Source organism: Odocoileus virginianus, chromosome 1 (assembly GCF_023699985.2).
Source record: "Odocoileus virginianus isolate 20LAN1187 ecotype Illinois chromosome 1, Ovbor_1.2, whole genome shotgun sequence".
In the NCBI taxonomy this organism is placed as follows: Eukaryota; Metazoa; Chordata; class Mammalia; order Artiodactyla; family Cervidae; genus Odocoileus; species Odocoileus virginianus.
Window position 1 is genome coordinate 47386345 of NC_069674.1, and position 21253 is coordinate 47407597.

Here is a 21253-nt window from a genome sequence, read left to right on the forward strand (position 1 = left end):
TATCAGAAGACAAGTAAAGTCAAATTTTTACTTGTCTTCTGATACATTCTTTACGGGCTTCCTTGGTGGGTCAGTGGTAAAGAATCCACGTGCCAAGGAAGGGACACTGGTTCAATCCCTGGGTCAGGAAGATCCCCTGGAGAAGGGAATGGCTACCCAATCCAATATGTTTGCCTGAAGAATTCCATAGACAGAGCAACCTGGCGTGCTACAGTCCATGGGGTCACAAAGAGTCAGACATGCTGAATGACAGATACTTCCACTTTCAAATATGGAGAAACTTCCTAGATATATTAAATTTTAAAAGGAAGATACAGCATCTGCTTGCAATGGAAGAGACCTGGGTTTGATCCCTGGATGGGGAAGATCCCCTGGAGAAGGGAAAATGGCTACCCACCCCAGCAGCCTACCCGGGCAGGCTACAGTCCATGGGGCTGCAAACAGTTGGATACAACTGAGCAACTAAACAACAACAACAATCCATTATCTACTTTCTTTATACATTAATACCTTTGTTAAGTGTGACAATTGGTGACCCAAAGAAGCAGTAAATTGGTCCTCAACTACCTAACTGTCTTTGTATTAGGGTATAAATAGAATTATTTTCAGAGGGAAACTCAAGTAAACTCATCATGAAACCTTTAGCCTACTTTTATGTGTAGGTGTACTGATCTTCTACATAAGTACACAACTCTACAGGGATGGCAAACCTTTTCAGTAAATATTCTGGGCTTTGTGAGATATACAGTCTCTGTTTTAACTACTTACTGCTGCTACTGAAGCAAAGAATGGCCATAGACAATCAGTAAACAAATGGGTGTGACAGCATTTCAACAAAAAATTATTTTTAAAAATAGTAGTAGGCCCATTTTGGCATATGAGCCATAGATCACCAATCATTAATCTAGGCCTACTGGAATAAGCACTCCTTCATCCCCTCCTACCCCCACTTTCCTTGACCAGACCAAAGTGATTATTCAGAGTAAGCACATGACCTAAGCCAAGGACTTGTACTACAACTATAGAGCGATCTCTCCACTGGGGTTGCTAAGCTGGTAGAAAATATCTAAGCAGCTGCTAGTGTCTGGGAGCCATCTAAAAGGAAGCCAAAGAAAGGAAAGCAGGATACTCTTGCAATTTGAACACTCACCTGAGTCCAAGCAAGTAACTCTGTCCTCCTTCAATAGGCAGATCAATCAATTCCCCTTTCTGCTTTTTGCTTAAACTGGTCTCAACTGGGTTTCTTTTCTGTACCACGCACTGAAAGAGTCCAAGCTAATACATCCCTTTACCAGGTTGTTTCACAAATCTCAAACGCTATTCCCTCTGTGTTTCACAAATCAGAAGCCTTCATATTCTCCCAGACCTGGCTCAGATGCCACCTCCACTATCAAGATTGTCTTCATTCCAACCATAATTATCATCCTCTCTCCCTGTATATGTCCTGCAGTAGTAATATACCAATCTGCCTTGAATCAAAATTGTTTTTATATCTCTTTCCTCTGCTAATTTGAAAAGCAGTGACTATGTCATAATAATCCCTCAATCTAACAAAATAAACTGTAAAATCTGTTGAATTAAACTTTTGTTCCATGTAGCACTCTATCTAAAATATATAACATTGTTACTCTCTCACTACCTGTATTTTAAAAAAATCAATTCTTCATTTCTTAAAAGACACATTTTATTTTACAAAGAAGACCTACTGTAAGCATATTAGAAGTTTATAGCATACATTTATCCCATGACAAAGGTCCCAGGATACCAATACCAAAACAAGTCCTATTCAATGAAAGAAATATATGTGTATTTCTTTTTCCCTACGGTAAGACATTTTACTATTTTTTGATATTATATATTATTTATTAACTTCTTTTGATGTTAAAAAAAGTGATGGGTATGTTCAAAATAGTATGGTTTACAGGTGGTGTTAGAAAGTGAGAGGAGCTTTTGAGGACATTTAAATAAACTGACACAAGAGCACTTTTCTGAGAGTCTTTAAATATCACACTATTTTTTCCTGCTTTTTAGGCATGGAAAAGAACTAGACGGTATCCAAATCTACATTAACATTTTCTCTAAACATTCCAAATGAAAAGCTTTTGAGGCAGCATCTTCGCTTCATGATAGCCAAACTTGGAGACTGCTCTCAGAACTCTCATATGAAAATATAATTAAATATCTAATTATGACATTGGAGCTTAAAAGTGGATCAAGAAAAATAGAATTAGAATCCCTAAAATTTCCCCACAGTGAAAACAGACCTGATACATAACTACAATATGACCGTGATGATGGATGAAGATACAGAGAAAGATATAAGATATAAAACTTTCAAAAAAGTAACTAAAAATCAAAAGGATAGGAAATGAAGAGACTGAGATGACTGTAATTCTCTCTCTAACTCTAGTTCAATGCTTCTAACTGTGATAAAGGATCAGTCTCCCCCCCATCCCAAACGTTACAACACCACAAATTAATACTTAGGTTAAAAAAATGTATATACATGTAGGTATATATGTATGTGGAGAAGAAAACGGCAACCCACTCCAGTGTTCTTGCCTGGAGAATCCCATGGATGGGGAAGCCTGGTGGGCTGCTGTCTATGGGGTCGCACAGAGCCAGACACGACTGAAGTGACTTAGCAGCAGCAGCAGCATATATGTATGTATTTTATACATAACATGGATTGCAAGAAAAAATAATGATCACATATTTGGATAATGTGGGAATATCAAAATGCTATAAACATTCCCAAGTGCTTAATCTCCGTTTCTGTTCTTATATTGTTGCAGACCAGTAAGAAACATTTCACAGACTCAGACCCGTCTGCAGATTACACATTGAATACCACTGCTTAGATATGAAATAATTCACGGTGCTTCCTTATGTCTCAGTTTCCTTATCTGGCAAGACTACTAAGTTTGGTGACTGACACATGGGAAGGAAAAAAAACCACACAATAGGCACACTCATGGGTACAAAGGAGAAGAAACAAATCAACTTTCTTTTTTGAAACCTAAAAACAGTGACCATTTTTCTGTTTCTTTTTTAAAAAACTTTTTATTTTCTATTGGGATACAGCCGATTGACAAACAATGTTGCAATAGTTTCCGGTGAACAGCAAAGGGCCTGGGCCATACATACACATGTATCCACTCTTCCCCAAACAATGTTATGTGGCAGCATGGATGAGAGGGGAGGGTGGGTGACCATTTTTCTAAGATGATCACCCCAGTAACCCTTAGCTCCTACCACAGTAACTATACACTGACAAAATCTAGCCCAAAAAAGTCAGAATATCAACAAAATAATCTACTTGGACTATATGTTCCCTGAAACAATCCATTAAAATAAAACTGATGTGAAAGAAGCATTATGTGAGTATTCATTTATATGTGTAAAGCAATAAACCTTATTGCATTTACATTTTAAAAGGCATAGATGATATTGCTAAATGAGGGGAGTGATACCTAACTACACAAAGCAAGAATTCTTTTTTAAAAGTTATGTTAAAGTTCACTGAGCTGCAAAAGGCACATGAAGAATAATTACTTTTTGCCATTTGCACAGTTTTTAAAGTATCCACTAAGCAAGAATAACATTAAAGGTAGGCTAGGATATGTCCCTAAACGCAGAGAACAAGAAAAGGAAAGATATACTCATCTGAATGCAGAGTTCCAAAGAATAACAAGGAGAGATAAAAAAGCCTTCCTCAGCGATCAATGCAAAGAAATAGAGAAAACAATAGACTGCGAAAGACGAAAGATCTCTTCAAGAAAATTAGAGCTACCAAGCAGACATTTCATTCAAAGATGAGCACAATAAAGGACAGAAATGGCATGGACCTAACAGAAGCAGAAGATATTAAGAAGAGGTGGCAAGAACACATAGAAGAACTGTACAAAAAAGATCTTCATGACCCAGATAATCACAATGGTGTGATCACTCACCTAGAGCCAGACATCCTGGAATGTGAAGTCAAGTGGGCCTTAGGACGCTTCACTATGAACAAAGCTAATGGAGGTTATGGAATTCCAGCTGAGCTATTTCAAATCCTAAAAGATGATCCTGTGAAAGTGCTGCACTCAATATGCCAGCAATTTAGAAAACTCAGCAGTGGCCACAGGACTGGAAAAGGTCAGTTTTCTTTCCAATCCCAAAGAAAGTCAAGGCCAAAGAATGTTAAAACTACCGCCCAATTGCACTCATCTCACACACTAGTAAAGTAATGCTCAAAATTCTCCAAGACAGGCTTCAACAGTACGTGAATCAAGAACTTCCAGATGTTCAAACTGGATTGAGAAAGGGCAAAGGAACCAGAGATCAAATGGCCAACATCCACTGGATCATCGAAAAAGCGAGAGAGTTCCAGAAAAACATCTACTTCTGCTTTATTGACTATGCCAAAGCTTTTGACTATATGGATCACAACAAACTATGGAAAACTCTTAAAGAGATGAGAATACTAGACCTCCTGACCTGCCTCCTGAGAAATCTGTATGCAGGTCAAGGAGCAACAGTTAGAACCGGACATGGAAAAACAGACTGGTTCCAAATTGGGAAAGGAGTACATTCAGAGTTGATCAGACAAGAACTAGAAGTAGTGTGACCAAAGTTATTATGGTAACTGGTATGTGTGTGTTAGTAGCTCAGTTGAGTCTGACTCCTCATGACTGCATGGACTGTGGCCTGCCAGGCTGCTCTGTACATGCAATTCACTAGGCAAGAACACTGGAGTGGATTGCCATTCCCATCTCCAGGGGATCTTCCTGATTCAGGGATCAAACCTGGGTCTCCTGCATTGCAGGCAGATTCTTTATCATCTGAGCCACCAGGGAAGAAAAGACACTAGTAAGTGGCTGCCTCTGGGTTTGGGCAGGGTGGAAAAGGAGACTTTTACTTTTTATTGTATACCCTTCTGATCATTTTTATTTTTAACCAAATGCACGTCTCTTGTAAGTAGAAAAAAAACTAGTCCAATTTTTTAAGTAGCATGGCATAAAAGGATCAAAGGAACTGAAGTTGCCATTTCTAAGTTGGATATGACAGTCAAGAGACCTAAAACTTTTTGAGTCTCAGTTTCCACAACAGCAAAATAAATGTCTCCCACATGAGGCAGTTCTGAGTCAACTAAAGGAAATAATGTACGTGAAGGAATCGGTTCAGTGCCAGACTTCAGTTCAGTTTAGTCGCTCAGTCGTGTCTGACTCTTTCCAACCCCATGGACTGCAGCACGCCAGGCCTCCCTGTCCATCACCAACTCCTGGAGTTTACTCAAACTCATGTCCATTGAGTCAGTGATGCCATCCAGCCATCTCATCCTCTGTCATCCCCTTCTTCTCCCATCTTCAATCTTTCCCAGCCAGGCTTATTTCTCAATAAATATTAATTAAAGGATGTTCCTGACCCAGGGATCAAACCCGAGTCTCCTGCACTGCAGGCAGATTCTTTACCATCTGAGCCACCAGGGAAGCCCACGACTAAAACACACAGATGGCTTACCCCTGTTTCCTTCCTAAAGATGCTACCCCAGCCACCAGCACAGTCCCTCTAATGAATCTGTCTCAGAGGAAGGGAGCTCTCTTTGGAATTCTGTGCCAGACTAGAACGCCTTCCCCTAAAATCAAGTGGGTCAGTCTATGGTCTTAACCTTTGCTTTTAAAAAATGCCAAAACTATTATTAATTCACACTTTGGGACAGGTTGCAAACAGGAGAAGCGACTGAAAACAGGAAGCTGTACATTGCGACTTCAACCAACCAAAGACTGCAGACCAAATTCAAATATACATATATATATACACACACATCAAGAAAGATAAGTCTGTTATGTGCCTAAATCTTTTAAGAGACAGTATTCTGCAATAGCCAAAAATATCTTTACCACGGCCAAGTGCTGGTATCTAAAGATCTGTGAGTGGGAACTGACCTCCCCTGGGTTAAGCTATTCCTCTATTAACGTGCAAACATTCCTGGGGGTAATTTAAGACAGCCTTTTCAATGTACTTAACTGAGAGTTTGATTTGAGAGGGAAACATACTCGGAAATGGGACAGCTACCCACAGACAGTAGTGTTGGGAAGGGGCCCTGTACAGCGAGTTCAGGGGCCACGGAAGAGTGCAGGAAGTAAAGAATATTTTTACCTACTTCCAGGGGTTGTTCGGTGCCATGCCTACTACACACCTGCATATTCAGCCCAAGTACAATGGCTCACCTTTCCTTTCAGCCACAAAGGCCAATGTAATCAATGCAATTAGAAGAGAGCTTCTCAAACTTTCCTGGTACCTAGGGCTCTTGTTTAAATGCTAACTCAGATTCAGCAGGTGGTGGGGACAGGGACTGAGCATTTCTAACAAGCTCCCAGGTGACACTGTTGTAGTTGGTCTGCAGTCCGTTGTTTGGGTAGGGAGGGGTTAAGAGAAACCCTTCCTTTTCAATGCAATGTCTATTACACTAACCCTGGCTCTTATCAACACCCTCTGAACCAAGAGCAACAATATTTTAGTAGGAGAAGAGGCAAAATATAGTGGTTTTGAGAGTAGAGCCTGGTTCTTCAAGTCAGACATGAACTTAAATTTCAGTTCTGCCATTTATGTGACCTTCACTTAATCTATCCTTGAGTTTCCTCCCTGGTCAAACAGTGATAATATCTATCTCACAGAGACACTGTCACGGTTAAAAATAACATTAACAGCTTACAAAAAACCCAAATGAACTTTTTGGGCAATCCAATAGCAAAGCATTTAGCTTGCTACCTCCACGAGATGGTCTCTTTGCCTTAATTCATCCAACAATTAACTGCCAGGACAATCTCCCTCAAATATGCACTCATTACATCAGTCTATTGCTTCAGGCCTCTCTTAATTTGGGACTATCAAAGGTGAACTCCTTAATTTGTTATTTGGCTTTTACTGCCCACCATTTGCTTACCTCTAAGACCCCCTCCAGAGAAGGCAATGGCACCCCACTCCAGTACTCTTGCCTGGAAAATCCCATGGACAAAGGAGCCTGGTAGGCTGCAGTCCATGGGGTTGCTAAGAGTTGGACACGACTGAGCAACTTGACTTTCACTTTTCACTTTCCTGCATTGGAGAAGGAAATGGCAACCCACTCCAGTGTTCTTGCCTGGAGAATCCCAGGGACAGGGGAGCCTAGTGGGCTACCGTCTATGGGGTCGCACAGAGTCGGACACAACTGAAGTGATGCAGCAGCAGCAGCAGCAAGACCCCCTCCACTTCTTCCTATTCAACATCACTTCTGGTTATTACCTCCTCAAGGACATCATCTCTGTGCCATCATTACATTTACTAATTCTGAAATGTGGACACAAGCATTTGGAGATTCAGGGAACTTCTAAACAATCACCTAGTCCAAACTCTTCATTTCACAACTCAGAAAATAAAAAGCCAAAGAGGCTAAGTGACTTCATCTTGACAACAAAATGATTATCAGTCAGTATGAAAACCTGGTTTTTAGACTTCTACTCTGAATGTTCTCCCACTTTCTCTCTAGCAAACTTCAGGAACCATGTAAAGCTCAATCAAAAAAGAAAAAAAAAGCCCTCAGTTTACAATTGACTCCACAACCTCTCTAAATAAAGGCATAAAGTTTATGTTTTGGTTTATTCAACATAATGCCAAAACATATAACTGATTTGTGGGAAGAAAATCAATGAAACCAATTATTTGCCCTGGCATAGACCAGATCAAATAGATATTTTAACACATACTAGTTACCACTTTTGGAATCTTCCTTGTTAGAACTTAAAGATTCTTAAAGAGATGGGAATACCAGACCACCTTACCTACCTCCTGAGAATGTATGCAGGACAAGAAGCAACAGTTAGAACCGGACATGGAACAACAGACTGGTTCCAAATTGGGAAAGGAGTATGCCAAGGCTGTATACTGTCACCCTATTTATTTAACTTATATGCAGAGTACATCATGCGAAATGCCAGGCTGGACAAAGCACAAGCTAGAATCAAGATTGCTGGGAGAAATATCAATAACCTCAGATACGCAGATGACACCACGCTTATGGAAGAAAGTGAAGAACTAAAGAGCCTCTTGATGAAAGTGAAAGAGGAGACTGAAAAAGTTGGCTTAAAACTCAACATTTGAAAAACTAAGATAATGGCATCTGGTCCCATCACTTCATGTCAAACAGATGGAGAAACAATGGAAACAGTGAGAGACTTTATTTTGGGGGGCTCCAAAATCACTGCAGATGGTGACTGCAGCCATGAAAGTAAAAGACTGCTCCTTGGCAGAAAACCTATGACAAACCTAGACAGCATATTAAAAATCAGAGACATCACTTTGCCAACAAAGGTCTGTATAATCAAAGCTATGGTTTTTCCAGTAGCTATGTATGGATGTGAGAGTTGGACCATAAAGAAGACTGAGTGCTGAATCACTGATGCTTTTGAACTGTGGTGTTGGAGAAGACTCTGGAGAGTCCCTTGGAGTGCAAGGAGATCCAACCAGTCAATCCTAAAGGAGATCAGTCCTGAATATTTACTGGAAAGACTGATGCCGAATCTGAAGCTCCAATGCTTTGCCTACCTGATGTGAAGAGCCGACTCACTGGAAAAGACCCTGATACTGGAAAGATTGAAGGCAAGAAGAGAAGGGGATGACAGAGGATGAGATGGTTGTATGGCATTACCGACTCAATGGACATGAATTTGAGCAAGCTCCAGGAGATGGTAAAGGACAGGGTAGCCTGGCATGCCACAGTCCATGGGGTTGCAAAGAGTCAGATACAACTGAGTGACGGAACAATGATACTTTGTATCTCCAAACACACAAATTGAGTGTAAAAATATGTTTTCTACTTTTTATCACTTCCCCAAACTATAACCCCTCACTTCTACCAAAGTACTTGAAGTTAGACTATCCATATATAGAAGGACTAAAATAATCATTGTTCTTATACTACTATAACACATGCTAGCAAATGGTATATTAAAGGAACGCCCAGGGCTTCTCTGGTGGCTCAGTGGTAAAGAATCCACCTGAGAGTGCAGGAAACATGAGTTTAATTCTGGAAGAGCCCACATGCCAAGGAGCAGCCAGGCCCACTGGCCACAACTATCGAGCCTGTGTTCTAGAGCCCAGGAATTACAACTCCTGAGCCCACATGCCACAACTACTGAAGCCTCCATGCCTGAGAGCCCACGCTCCACAACAAGGGAACAGCATGCAAGGAGTAGCCCATGCACCACAACTAGAGAACAGCCATGAAGACTCAGCACAGTCAAAAACAGATAATACAATTGTAAAAAAAGAAAGCAAAAAATAAAAATAAAAACACAAGTGCAACAATAGGTTATGTATACAAAGAAATGTGTAAGTTGCAAATTAATCTAAATTCTCAAAATTTAGATTAAATTATGTAGTATGATTTTTACTATCAAAAACCACATGACACTGTGGTTGGAAAACATTTACCCTAAAAGGCCAGTTACTGAAAGAAACTCACTGGACTTCCTTGGTGGTCCAGTGGTTAAAACTGCACTCCCGCTGAAGGGGGTATGGATTCCATCCTTGGTTGGGCAGGATCCCACAGGCTTCTTGGCCATAGAAAAGAACCTTGCTTTTCCTGGTTTTAAACATTACTTACATTCTACTGGAACACAGAGAAAAGTAACACATCTATTGCTTGGCTTTTATAAGAACTGACTAGTGCTACACCTAAACTTTACATTAAAAAAAAAAATCTTCCTCAAAAGATGGTGTATAATGTGTAAAAACTGACACATTAAATCTAGATTGTGCACACAGAAGTGTATATATCTAAACTGGCTGTAGATGCATTATGAGAGTTCATTATTTATAGGCATCATAGAGATAATCAAAGTAATCAATTGGAATAAATGATTTATATGCTTTATAAATTCAAATTTTCATATACTTATTTTTCTTAAGAACTATACCAAAAAATGAGAAAACATACTCTACTATTATAAATGATGATCAAAACAGCATAGCCTTTTTTCTTAATCTCAAACTTTTAAAATAGATGCATACCTAAACAAGTATTTTTTCATACAAACCTATGTTCTTGTAATGTCCACAGTTTTTAGTAACCTCTATTACCTGGAAATTTGTTAGTTAAGAAAATACCAGGACAACGAATGACTATTTTCTATCTTAAGCTTCATTTTGCCTCTTTCTATATACACACCAGAGGTTCCAGATTCTATCCACAAAGTGATTATGGTCTAGGACTGAATCAAATTTGTAACAAATGTCCACTGGGATTCTTCGACCTAACATCGATGGGCGAGCCAATACACGTCTTCTAGCTTACTGAATCCTTTCACCTTACCTTAGGGACTTTCCACGCTACACAGTGAGAAGCTTTCTTTCACAAATAATGGAAATGAATGAAAAATGGTTTCAGAATAGAAAAACAGAAACCCAAGTCATTATATGGTATCTAAAAGCTACCCTGCATCTACTGTCTTAGTGCCGAAACAAACATTTTAACATGTATGATAAGCGATATTCTTCAAGGTCGTAAGTTTTATTATCTCTAATTTTATATAATTACTGACATGCATCATTTCTATTAACACTTCAATATATCCAGCCATATGATAGCATTAAACTAACAGTGACCTACAAAAGCCTAGAAACCATTATGATTTAAGTTTTTTTAAAAAATAAGAGCATAAAGTTAATAAAATGAAATTTCTAATAAACATAATTTTTATAAGTGTCACCAAATCAAAATGTAACTAACAGCAGTCATGAAGTCATTTATGAAATGTATTTCCCTCAAAAATTAAAAAGTGTTTCTAAAGAGAGAGAAGAAAAATTACAAAGTACAATATTTTTAAGCTACAAGCTTTACGAAAATCTGTCACCATTTATGTTACAATTCTGCTCATCAATAAGGTACTTTTTTTCAAAGAACCATTCGAAAATCAATTTTATCAACTCTTTTGTATAGGGAAGCAGCACACCTTTCAGGCAACTAGTATTAATGAGCAGACATGACTATAGAATCTCCATTTGTTTCTCTGACAAAGCTGTGGCTACTCTAGTCACTCATTGAAATTCCATTAATCCAGTGTACCAAGGTCCAATGCGAAAATCAAAACTCCATCTAACCCTTTATCAGTTCACAATAACCTACAAGTGAACTCTGCCTGTTAGCATGCAGCAAGTTATGATTTTGCTATCAATCAGGCAATTGGCCAATAAAAAAAAAAAAAGGCAGGCTGGAAACAGTGTGTCTGGCAGGGTTTGAAGACTTTGTTTTTGTTTTCTATTTTCATTCCCTTTCAATTTCTATAGGGCGTCTGGACCTTGTGAGAATATGCATTATTCTCCTTGGCTGTGATTTAATTGCTACCAGCAATCAAGTCGAAGCATCACTGAAGTGTGCTTGAATTTCATTAGAAGATATAACTTATGCTACTTTCCTACAGTACCTAATAAACCATAAAGAAACCAAAACACATTTGGCTTGAGGGAATAACTGGAAAATTAGGTAGCCATTTGGGAACTGAGTGAACTTTTGAACCAGAGGAACAGAGAAAAAGAAATATTAAAGGAAAAGACAGACTTAGAATGCACAGAGATGTGCAGGTTCGACCTTTTCAGTACCTTGAAAATTACATTAGCATTATGAAGAATACATAGCATGTTTGGAGTTTATAATCCATCAAAGTTGAAATACTTTGTTTAGTGCCTACCATAAGGTAAAAGTCAAAAGGACAAAACAACAATCTGATATGACAAAAGGCCTTTTGGTGACCCATGCTAATTTAGTTACACTTATTGTTAAATGCATTATCATTTTATAATTAATATATCATTAGACTGAGGTCACACAATGAAGGAAACTTCATTCAGCAAAGCAAAGAGAACACATATGAAATCTAACTTGCAGGGAGGAAACACCAATACAATTAGATAATACTTCAGAGTGGAATTAAAAGTCCAAGTAGTAGTTTTAAAATTAACTTATAACATTCTTAGGAGAAAATATAAAATTATCAAAAATAGTGCTGCTTATATACTAAAAATGAGTAATACCAGAGGTTAAAATTTCAATCTAGGAATTGCTTAAATACTGATGAAAATGCAATATTTAACAAGTTAAAATTTAAATGTTACACACAAATATAATTTATTAAACAATATTCAAATATTGACAATGTTTTAACAATAAATCTTCTTGTGCTATTAATATATTTCCTGTATATCTGGTTATGAAAACAAACACATGATACATTATTTGCCCATTAAAAAAAATCATGTAAATGCACTATACAATAGCAATTCACTTTTCCTTAACAAATCACTGGCTCTCACAGATATTTAATTGTTGGATTTCTTAGGTTGTGATTTTTTCAAGAAGGTACATAATGCTCTCTTGTACATCAAAATATTTATGCTATTTTGAAAAAGCCTGAGCATATATATTCTATGAATATATTTGTATGTATATGTATATGTATATATATTTTGTATATATGTATATATATACACATGTATATGTATATATATACATATAAAATATATGCATATATATTTTCATAAGATAAATATTCTTCATACATGTATACATATAAACAAACTCATTGCTGTATACTAACATTTTACAGACAAGCAAAACAAAATATTGTAATGTGTTTGAAAAATAGTTCAACCCAAACAATAATTTATTGTTTTGCCTGAAAATATTACTTCATCGATGATAAAACATTTTCTAGCAGAAATGCTTTTGAAGATAAGCTAGAAAGGGTAATGCTCTGTTTCATATACTAAGTGCAACTGAAGAGAAATATGCTTTTTTTTAAAAAAAAATAGAGCCTATAAGAAATTCTTTCCTTTTAAAAATAGATATTAAATGTTTGCCAAAATGTAAAATTAGACACAAAATGGATATGACTATTGTTGCTACACATTGTACAAAGTTCTGAATATAAAAAAAAAGATTGTGTTGTTCTGAATCAGTGGTTAGAATGTTTATCACTTATGCATGTACTTGACTTATCCCTGTTCTGCAATAGACATAATTTTATACCTCATAAAAGCAATTTATGTTTCCAAAGGGAATAATCTGGATAACATAAAATGTGGAGTGCTCTGTTGCAGGAAGCATATTTTCATTCAGCAATTGTATTTAGAGATGGAACTGCACAGTTTGATCATCATATAGTGGCAGAAAGCATTATTCATTTCTATGTCTATGTGAAACTTTGAGTGCCACAAATTAATATGCATGGCTAATTCATCAATATGCATTCTTAATTTGTAACTATATATCACCCTCATAGGTCTCTATAGTTCAGATGCACTCAACTGGGTGGCACAACAAAGTACATGCTACAGTAAAAACAAGTTTCATTAACTTTGCAAGTTTTTAAAAATTACTAAGAGATAAAGAATCAATTTTATTACCATTTCAATTAATACAAAATACTATAATATTACTGTATAATGTGGGATATTTTTAGATGACAATTAGAAAAATTAAAATGTATATAAAAGAAGCATTTGATGAAAACTTGTCTCGATGAGAGAAGGCAATGTAGGAATAATTAATTTAATATTTTATGAACTCATTTTGTATGAAGTTTTCAGGAAAAAAGAGATCAAAAACCTTTTTCATTATTTATAAAATAAATAATACAACAAGCCATTAAGCAGCCCAATAAAATTAAGCAAGAATCTGATAATATTAAATTAACCAACAAGTATACTAATAATATTTATATGATCATATGATACAAGTACTGTCCTCAAAATTCAAGTAAAGAAAATTTTCTAGGAGAGGAAGGAACTACATACTTAGGAAAACCACTAGAGAGAGCTCTTCTGTTCCTTAAAAGGTTCTGGTAAAGGTAAGTTAACTGAAGCTTCTGTGTTTATCTGCTTTCTGACAAGATCACCACCTTTACATATTGCATTGTTCTGTGTTAAGAGTGTCAAGAGGTATATTCTATGAGAAAATGTAACATACCATCAGAGGGAGCTTCATCATCTTTATCATATCTTTCTGAGGCTAATGAAATAGTGTCTGGAGGCCCAGCAAAAGGGTCATCGTATTCTTCGCCATCTTCTGCATCACCTATAAAAGAATCAGAGATAAAAGAATGGATACACATTATAACTGAACCACTCTGCGGTACACCTGAAACTAACATAACATTGTAAATCAACTACACCCCAATATAAAATAAAAAGTAAATTTAAAAATACTATTTAAAAAAACAAACAGAAAAGAATCAGAGAAAAGTCTTTTATAATTTAGCCATTTTTAAAAAGTGTTACTTTGTCAAAGAGGTAAATTGTACTATTAAATTCAGTCACTTTCATGGAAGAACAAAGAAAACTTTTTGAACTAGGTAAAAACAGATGCTATTTTAATGTATATCTATTGTAATTTAGATAAAAGTAATAGTTTTTGAAAGTCCAGTATACAACTGCTTCTTTCTGTTACAAAAGGAAGGGTACAAGTTACAAAATTATTATGGTCTCTACAAAGATGAATATAAAATAGCAGAAGGAGGTTAAAACATGGTGTGTATCCAAAACAAACAAAACCAAAATAACAATAAGAGCAACCAAAAAAATCATAGCAAGCACAAGAAAAAATAATTCTAGTTAATTCCATTTACCTACTCAATAACTGGAAAAATGATGATGAGAAATTGATAAATCAAAGCCATATGAACATTTTACATTTTCAGTAAAAATCACACAATTACACTTGAACAAATTAAAGATACTCAGTTTCATTTTTAAGAGCAGGAATCTTTTACAGAAAAACTGCTTTAAAATCCATATAACCTTTTAAATTCAGACAAGGTGATTTACAAACTAGACACTTTCAACTTTTCATTCAGTGATATGCTATTTTTTTATATTCTAGCTAATTTTCTAGATGATTTCCAAACCTTAGGCTGATTGGGTGAAGTCATTTAATCTCCACAATAAAATCTTATGGTTTGGGTTTTTCCATATACTCATTTAGAATAATTTTTTAAAAGAGTGATTCAAATATTTGCTATATACTAGCCATACCTAATCACTCATTTTTCATCCATATTCAACAAGAAAGAAAAAAGTATGCTTAATACATATCAATGATTTGTTAACAATTCAAGCTACTTGTTAGAAATTCAAGAGAAAACCAGTCACCTGAGGTATTACCTAAACCTTAGTGAAAAATCTCCGTAGGAACCCTCGAGTGCCTCAGTATCACTTTTTAGATCACAGTTGTTGGGCAGATCCAGATTAAAGCTACTGGGCTCTCCAAAAGGATGTCTGTAATTCTCTGACATCCTTCTGATGGGTTGCACCCTACTTTCAACATATGTTGGTAGAGAAAATAGCCTCTTCCAAGACAATACTTTCAAAATAATAAAAATCAATATTTGTATCTATTTTCTTAAAATTCTGACATTTTATCAACATTTATCATCCCTACCCTGGAAGTAAAGATAAGGACATCTCCCACCAAGACAATGAGAGCAGACTATAGAGATGACTACCTTATCATCCTCAGTGATCACACCATTATGTGCACCATACTTGGTGATGCTTTTTTCCCAATTAAAATTCCAAGAAACATGTACAAATATTGCTCTTTCTTCAGATCTTAATTTATCTTTCTTTCAAGATGATCAAAGTACTTCTCAGAACATTCAGTGATTCTTTGTAATATTTCTCTTATGGAATGAAGAGTAGTCTGATTTAAAATATGAGGTAAGACAGAACCTCACAAAATTCTAGTAAAAATACGTTTGAACATGAAATAATAGCTCATGGAATACACAGTTGTAAAGATCACAAAATTCCCAACTGTTCAAGATTGTTAGCGTATCCTTCTATCCCTAACAAAGTAATAAGTTTTATGTTATAAATTTTCTAAAGTATATCATGAACTATAAATCTTGCTGTGAAAAAAAGTATTAGGACATTTCAACCACATCACCATAACTTAGCAGTTAGCACATTATACTATTAAGAATATATAAACATGACAATAAAGCTAATGATTCATGGAAAGAATCTTTTTAAAAATTCAGATGCTCAGGCTTAAATCTATTAAATTCTATGTGGAAATAAACAAAAAAAATTTTAATTTTAAAAAATCAGAATTAGTTTATTACCCTTGGATAACATCTATTATATATTTTGTGTATATATCCATGTATATACACATACACAGCAAAAAGATCACTATTAAAGCTATAAATACAATAATATTTAATATAAGGGAAGAATATTCTACACAAATTAGTCACTGACGTGTTAAAGACCTTTGTGGGTTTTATATTTGTTTTTGTGCTTTAAAAAAAAAAAAAAGAACAGTTTTTGGATTGTAAAGTGAAATTATCTTCAATTTCCCCATTCTAAGAACTGTAGTTCATTTCATAGATTTGTTTTTTAAATTACTATGACATTTATATTTATCTAAGACAAAAATACGTTACATACTGCTATTGGCCTTATTTCTTCCCTCCCAGCCCCCTCCCCCCCCTTTTTAAGCTTCCCTTGAATTTAATTCAGAAAGTAAAGAAGATGAATCTCTGTGGTATCTGTACAGGGTTATTCCCTTTTTAACTTGCATGAAGTTGAAAAAACACATCATTTTTCAAAATGGTCTTCATGTTACTGTTGTTCAGTGATGACTTACCCCTTTTCCCTGACTCTCTAATTTTTTTTCAACTCAACAAAGAGCAGCTATATTATAAGGGGCCTTAATTGAACACAGGGGTCGCTGTTGAGTAGTACAAAGCATTTTTTCTCCCCAGGGGCTGAGGACTTGCAGCTAGCTATACCTACAAAGATTTTGATAAATTAAAAGGAAAATGTTCAACTTGTGTATGTGTAATAGAAAGCTGAACTCCAAAGCAACAATGAGCATCAGGTAAACGTATCCAATACAATTTACAGACATAATTGAAAGCATTACAGCTAATCAGACATCTAAAAGAAAAGCTTGCTCAAATGAAATGTCTACAGAATCATTAGTTGGCAGCCATTCTATTACAATCACACATAATGTCAGTGGTGCCTTGAGCCTGTGCCAATGACAACAGCATAAATTTTGCATCTCATTTCTATGGTCATAAAATTAATGATCAGTTTAAAAATACTTCTTTGTAAAAGTTATTGCGCAAAGAAAAGACATGAATGTGTCCCTGTTATGTACTCAGAAGGATAATTATAGGGTTGTTGCTCATTAATACTGTTTCTTGTTTCCCTAGAAAAGCATTTGATTTATCCCACAACTTTCAAAAGTTTAATTAACGATACAAAGTTAACAATCTAAAAGACAATGATCCAAGACTTCTCATCCTATAATTTCATTGGCGAGCTAAACAACACAGCAAAATCAAGGCTTAATCGTACCACAGCAACATATTTCTTTGAAAAACATTTTTAAATTTTTAATAGTTGGTTTCAAATCACTATTATCCCTTCTTTTTAACATAGCTCCGTGATCAATTAATGTTTTCCTAAATGCCTGGAGATAAAAGCCCAATAGCAATTGAACAGTGATGAGCTCTCCCACTACGAAAGATGATTTAACCAATCTACTGCTTGTTTTAGCAAATACAGTCCTATTTTAGATGCAATCAGGTAAACATTAAACTAAATAACATATCTAAAATTCAGATGATAACCATTCCCTTTCACAGAAAATGAAAGACAAACTCGGTGGGGGAAATTATTTGAATGGAAAATATTAATTCCTAATTTTCTACTTAGTTCATGCGTCCAAAATAATTTCTTAAGTAATAATACACAGCTAAATAGACATAATTAAGCATTTAACTTGTCACTTCTTAATGGAATCTGTAGTTTAATTCTCAAAAATTTGGAAGATTTGATTCACCGCAAGTAAGATTTTCTCCACAACTCTCCTACCACACAAGGGCTAATTTATAGCATGCAAATATGAGGCACTTTTAAAGGAAGGATGCCATTCCTCAAGCACTACCTTTGAAATACACTTCTACTGCTACAGGCCCCCAAACTCAAACATGCTTAACCCATTTGTATAAGGCCAGAGATGAGGTGGAGGAGCTGCAAGTTATTTGTGCAGATTTCACTGGGGAGCTAACTTTCAACAGAACATACACTATGTTAGGAAGGGTAAAAGAAAGGAAATTTAACATGATCCAAAATGACTTTTCTGCTGCTCTCAAGGATTCCATCAGAACCAACTAAAATGGGTCCCTTCTTACCTAACCACCTTGTTACTCAAAAAAGCAGTTTATTAATAAACTTAATAATACCAATGAGGTCAAAGGAAGTTGCTTTCTCAGTAAATCTATTCATATTCAACATCAATGGAGTTTTAGGACAAAATCCACTAAATAGTTTTAATTTAAGGAAAAATATTTTAAAGGAGAAAATGAGCATTTTTAGTTATGACGTCTAAAGGGAACTGTAATATGTTCACATTTTTTAAAGCTGTAGATATCAATATTTGAAAAATATTCTCTTGAAAATATTTGTCTCATGTTAATAATGCATGCCCTTCTTTTAGTAATTTATGGTTTCCTTGAAATTTATTTGAAGATTGAATTATAAATCAAGATTTACTAAATCTTCTTGATAATGAAGCTGAATCTGAGAATACACATTAATATAATACTGAACACTATGTGCCATGCATAGCTATCTTCACATTATCTTAATCATTCTGTAAAGAAAATAATAACACCAAAGTCATCACTGGAGTAAAACAAGCCTGATGTAAGGACAAGATACAACTACAAGTAAATTTTTTTATTATATACCTAATATGTATTAGAAAATTCTATTTCAGTTGTTGACTGAGTAGTCAACAACACTGTTTACTCAAGTAGTAATGTATTTCAAGTCACATTTAAGAGTGCTATGACCTTATCATGTAACAGAGAACAAATTCTAAAACAATCACAATCCTAAAATTAATATAATTCTAGGGCATGAAGCCTATATTTAGGAGTATACTTTATATTATGAGGCTATATTGCAACTAACAATAAAAAACTATGGTTAGATAGTTATGTCATGTACAATATCTAAAGGTTATAAGAAGAGATGTGAGAGGAAAGCAAGGAAGGATGACAGACATCTGTGTACATTAGAGAAAGTAACAAGTCATTTATGCAAGATGAATAAATGTGAATTAATTCACTTTATTTAAGAACGCTCTTCCAGGTCCTTTTTTCTCCCAATATTATTAAAATGGTACTTAACTATCATGTAAAAAAACAGTACTTGAAACAAATAGGAATATAAAGGTAAAAAGGAGGAAAACAGCCTCTGGTCACTTCACTGTGACCCCATATTGACCTGAGAGAGAGGAAACGGCCAAAAGGAATTCTGCCCAGGTCTTCTTGGATAAAGACAATCCAAAAACTCCAAGAAGAAAATGTAAGGAAAAAGAAGAAAAGCAGCATTATCAAAATATACTTAGATGAACTAAATTTATTCAATATAGGATCTATTAATAAACTCTTATTTTTTAAAAAAGATGTATTTTGAACAACTGCTTATTCAACAACTAAGCCTATACTAAAATCCCTTTAATATTTCCAACAAACGACATGAGTAGTCTTTTTAGAACAGCTGAATTATACTTTAAGGGTAGAATGGCATAAAATTACTTAGCTTCTCATATTTCTCCAAGGTATAGATCTAATTTATCCACAGGCTTACTTTTGAACAGGCACTCTTGGTGATTAGTTAACTCAATACAGCAGTATTGAACTACAAATGACTTATTCAGAGGAAAACAATTATGGGGAATCTCTGAATTCTGTGTTATTTGAACTCGTATTCTAGGTTCATTTTTCAATTTTTATCAAATACTATATAAACCTCCATTCTCTTTAGAGACAAAGAATGTATCTCAGTAATGTAATTTTAATATCCACACACCTGAACAAGTCCTAAGCCAGAATACCAAAGGGAAAATTCCTATCCCATTATTGAATCATATGCAATTCTGCAATGACTTTATACTCTCACATTTTCTTAGCTTAAAAACGTTTAATGTACAAATAATGAAGTCACAGTGAGAGTCCAACAGTCACTAGAACAAAATGTGTGTTTTAAGAAAAAAGGCAGAATCTGACATGTAATATTCCCCTATAAACAGTGCTTTGTATAAAAGCTATAATTAAAATGCATAAGTGCATTATTTCTATACTCAACTAAGCAAAATGCAACATGATTAAACCCACAGTTCAGGATTCATTGCAGAGTACAAATAAGTAGGCATTTGTGGAGAGGAGAAGTTTCCTGCTCTTCCCTTTATTTAATAGTGTCTAAAAATTTAACATGGAAAAAAAACTCTTATTTCCTCCAATCACAACAATCTTGATGACAATGTGAAAGAAACTGTGGCTTCCTTTTAACTGTTTGATTTTAGGTTTGTCAGATTAAGTACTTGGTTTATTGAAACTGTCATTACTCTCTCACTTATCAGTTAGCAGAGATACGAGTTACTCTGTGGTATCTGCTAACTAACCCCAGTTAGAAGATGCTACACGACTCCTTCCAGACCCAGAGCCTAGCTCCACACAGTTAACTGACCTCATGTTTTGACCCTCATACCAGCATCCACAGGCTTCAGGTCATGACCCATGAATTAGCATCATGGAAGTAAGGGCCATACCAAGTTTCTCTTACAAAACTGAAGACGTCAAATGTGGAGACTTCCGACGCCTTTCTAAACTTGGTTTTCAGTACACTCAGCAGCTGTCTCCCAAATCTAAAGGAAGACAATCAGCTTACCAGCACTCTCACATATTTCCAAAAAAAGGAAACTGAATTACCTTCTGAAAATGCCTACGGCATACATTTATTCATCTCAAAAGAAACACAAGAATAATAAAAACTAGCATGTGAAACAGATTTTACTCACATTTGCAAACAAAAATTGATAGTTTTCAAAACAATTATCCTTTAGAAATGTCATCTATGAGCACTCAGTCACAGGCCCTCCTGCTCCCATCACCACTATAAAGTAATCTCTACAGGATTAAATGGTGTTGCGCTGGTATCTTTCCTCTGCTTCACCAAAGTCTTCCATGTATAACTGCAGGTATATACCTTTCTTAACAAATTTCTGCCACTGTGAACTCTAAGAACCACAAAACTTAAGAATGTTAAACACAGATTTCTGTATCAAAAGACTGTGCAGGTTTTTAACTAATTTGTCTCCTAACTCACACTGATAAAAAGATGCTATCAAAAAGCTAGATAAGCTTTTTAA

General features: G+C 35.4%; 1 protein-coding gene across 1 annotated transcript in view; it reads right to left on the reverse strand.

The window, feature by feature from the left end:
• The window catches only part of SKAP2 (src kinase associated phosphoprotein 2), a 166740-nt gene that overhangs the window by 135028 nt on the left and 10459 nt on the right, over positions 1-21253 (reverse strand). Inside the window, exon 4 of the mRNA XM_020880722.2 lies at positions 13988-14095. Coding sequence (XP_020736381.2) covers positions 13988-14095 — 108 coding nt within the window. The remainder of the gene's footprint in view (positions 1-13987; positions 14096-21253) is intronic.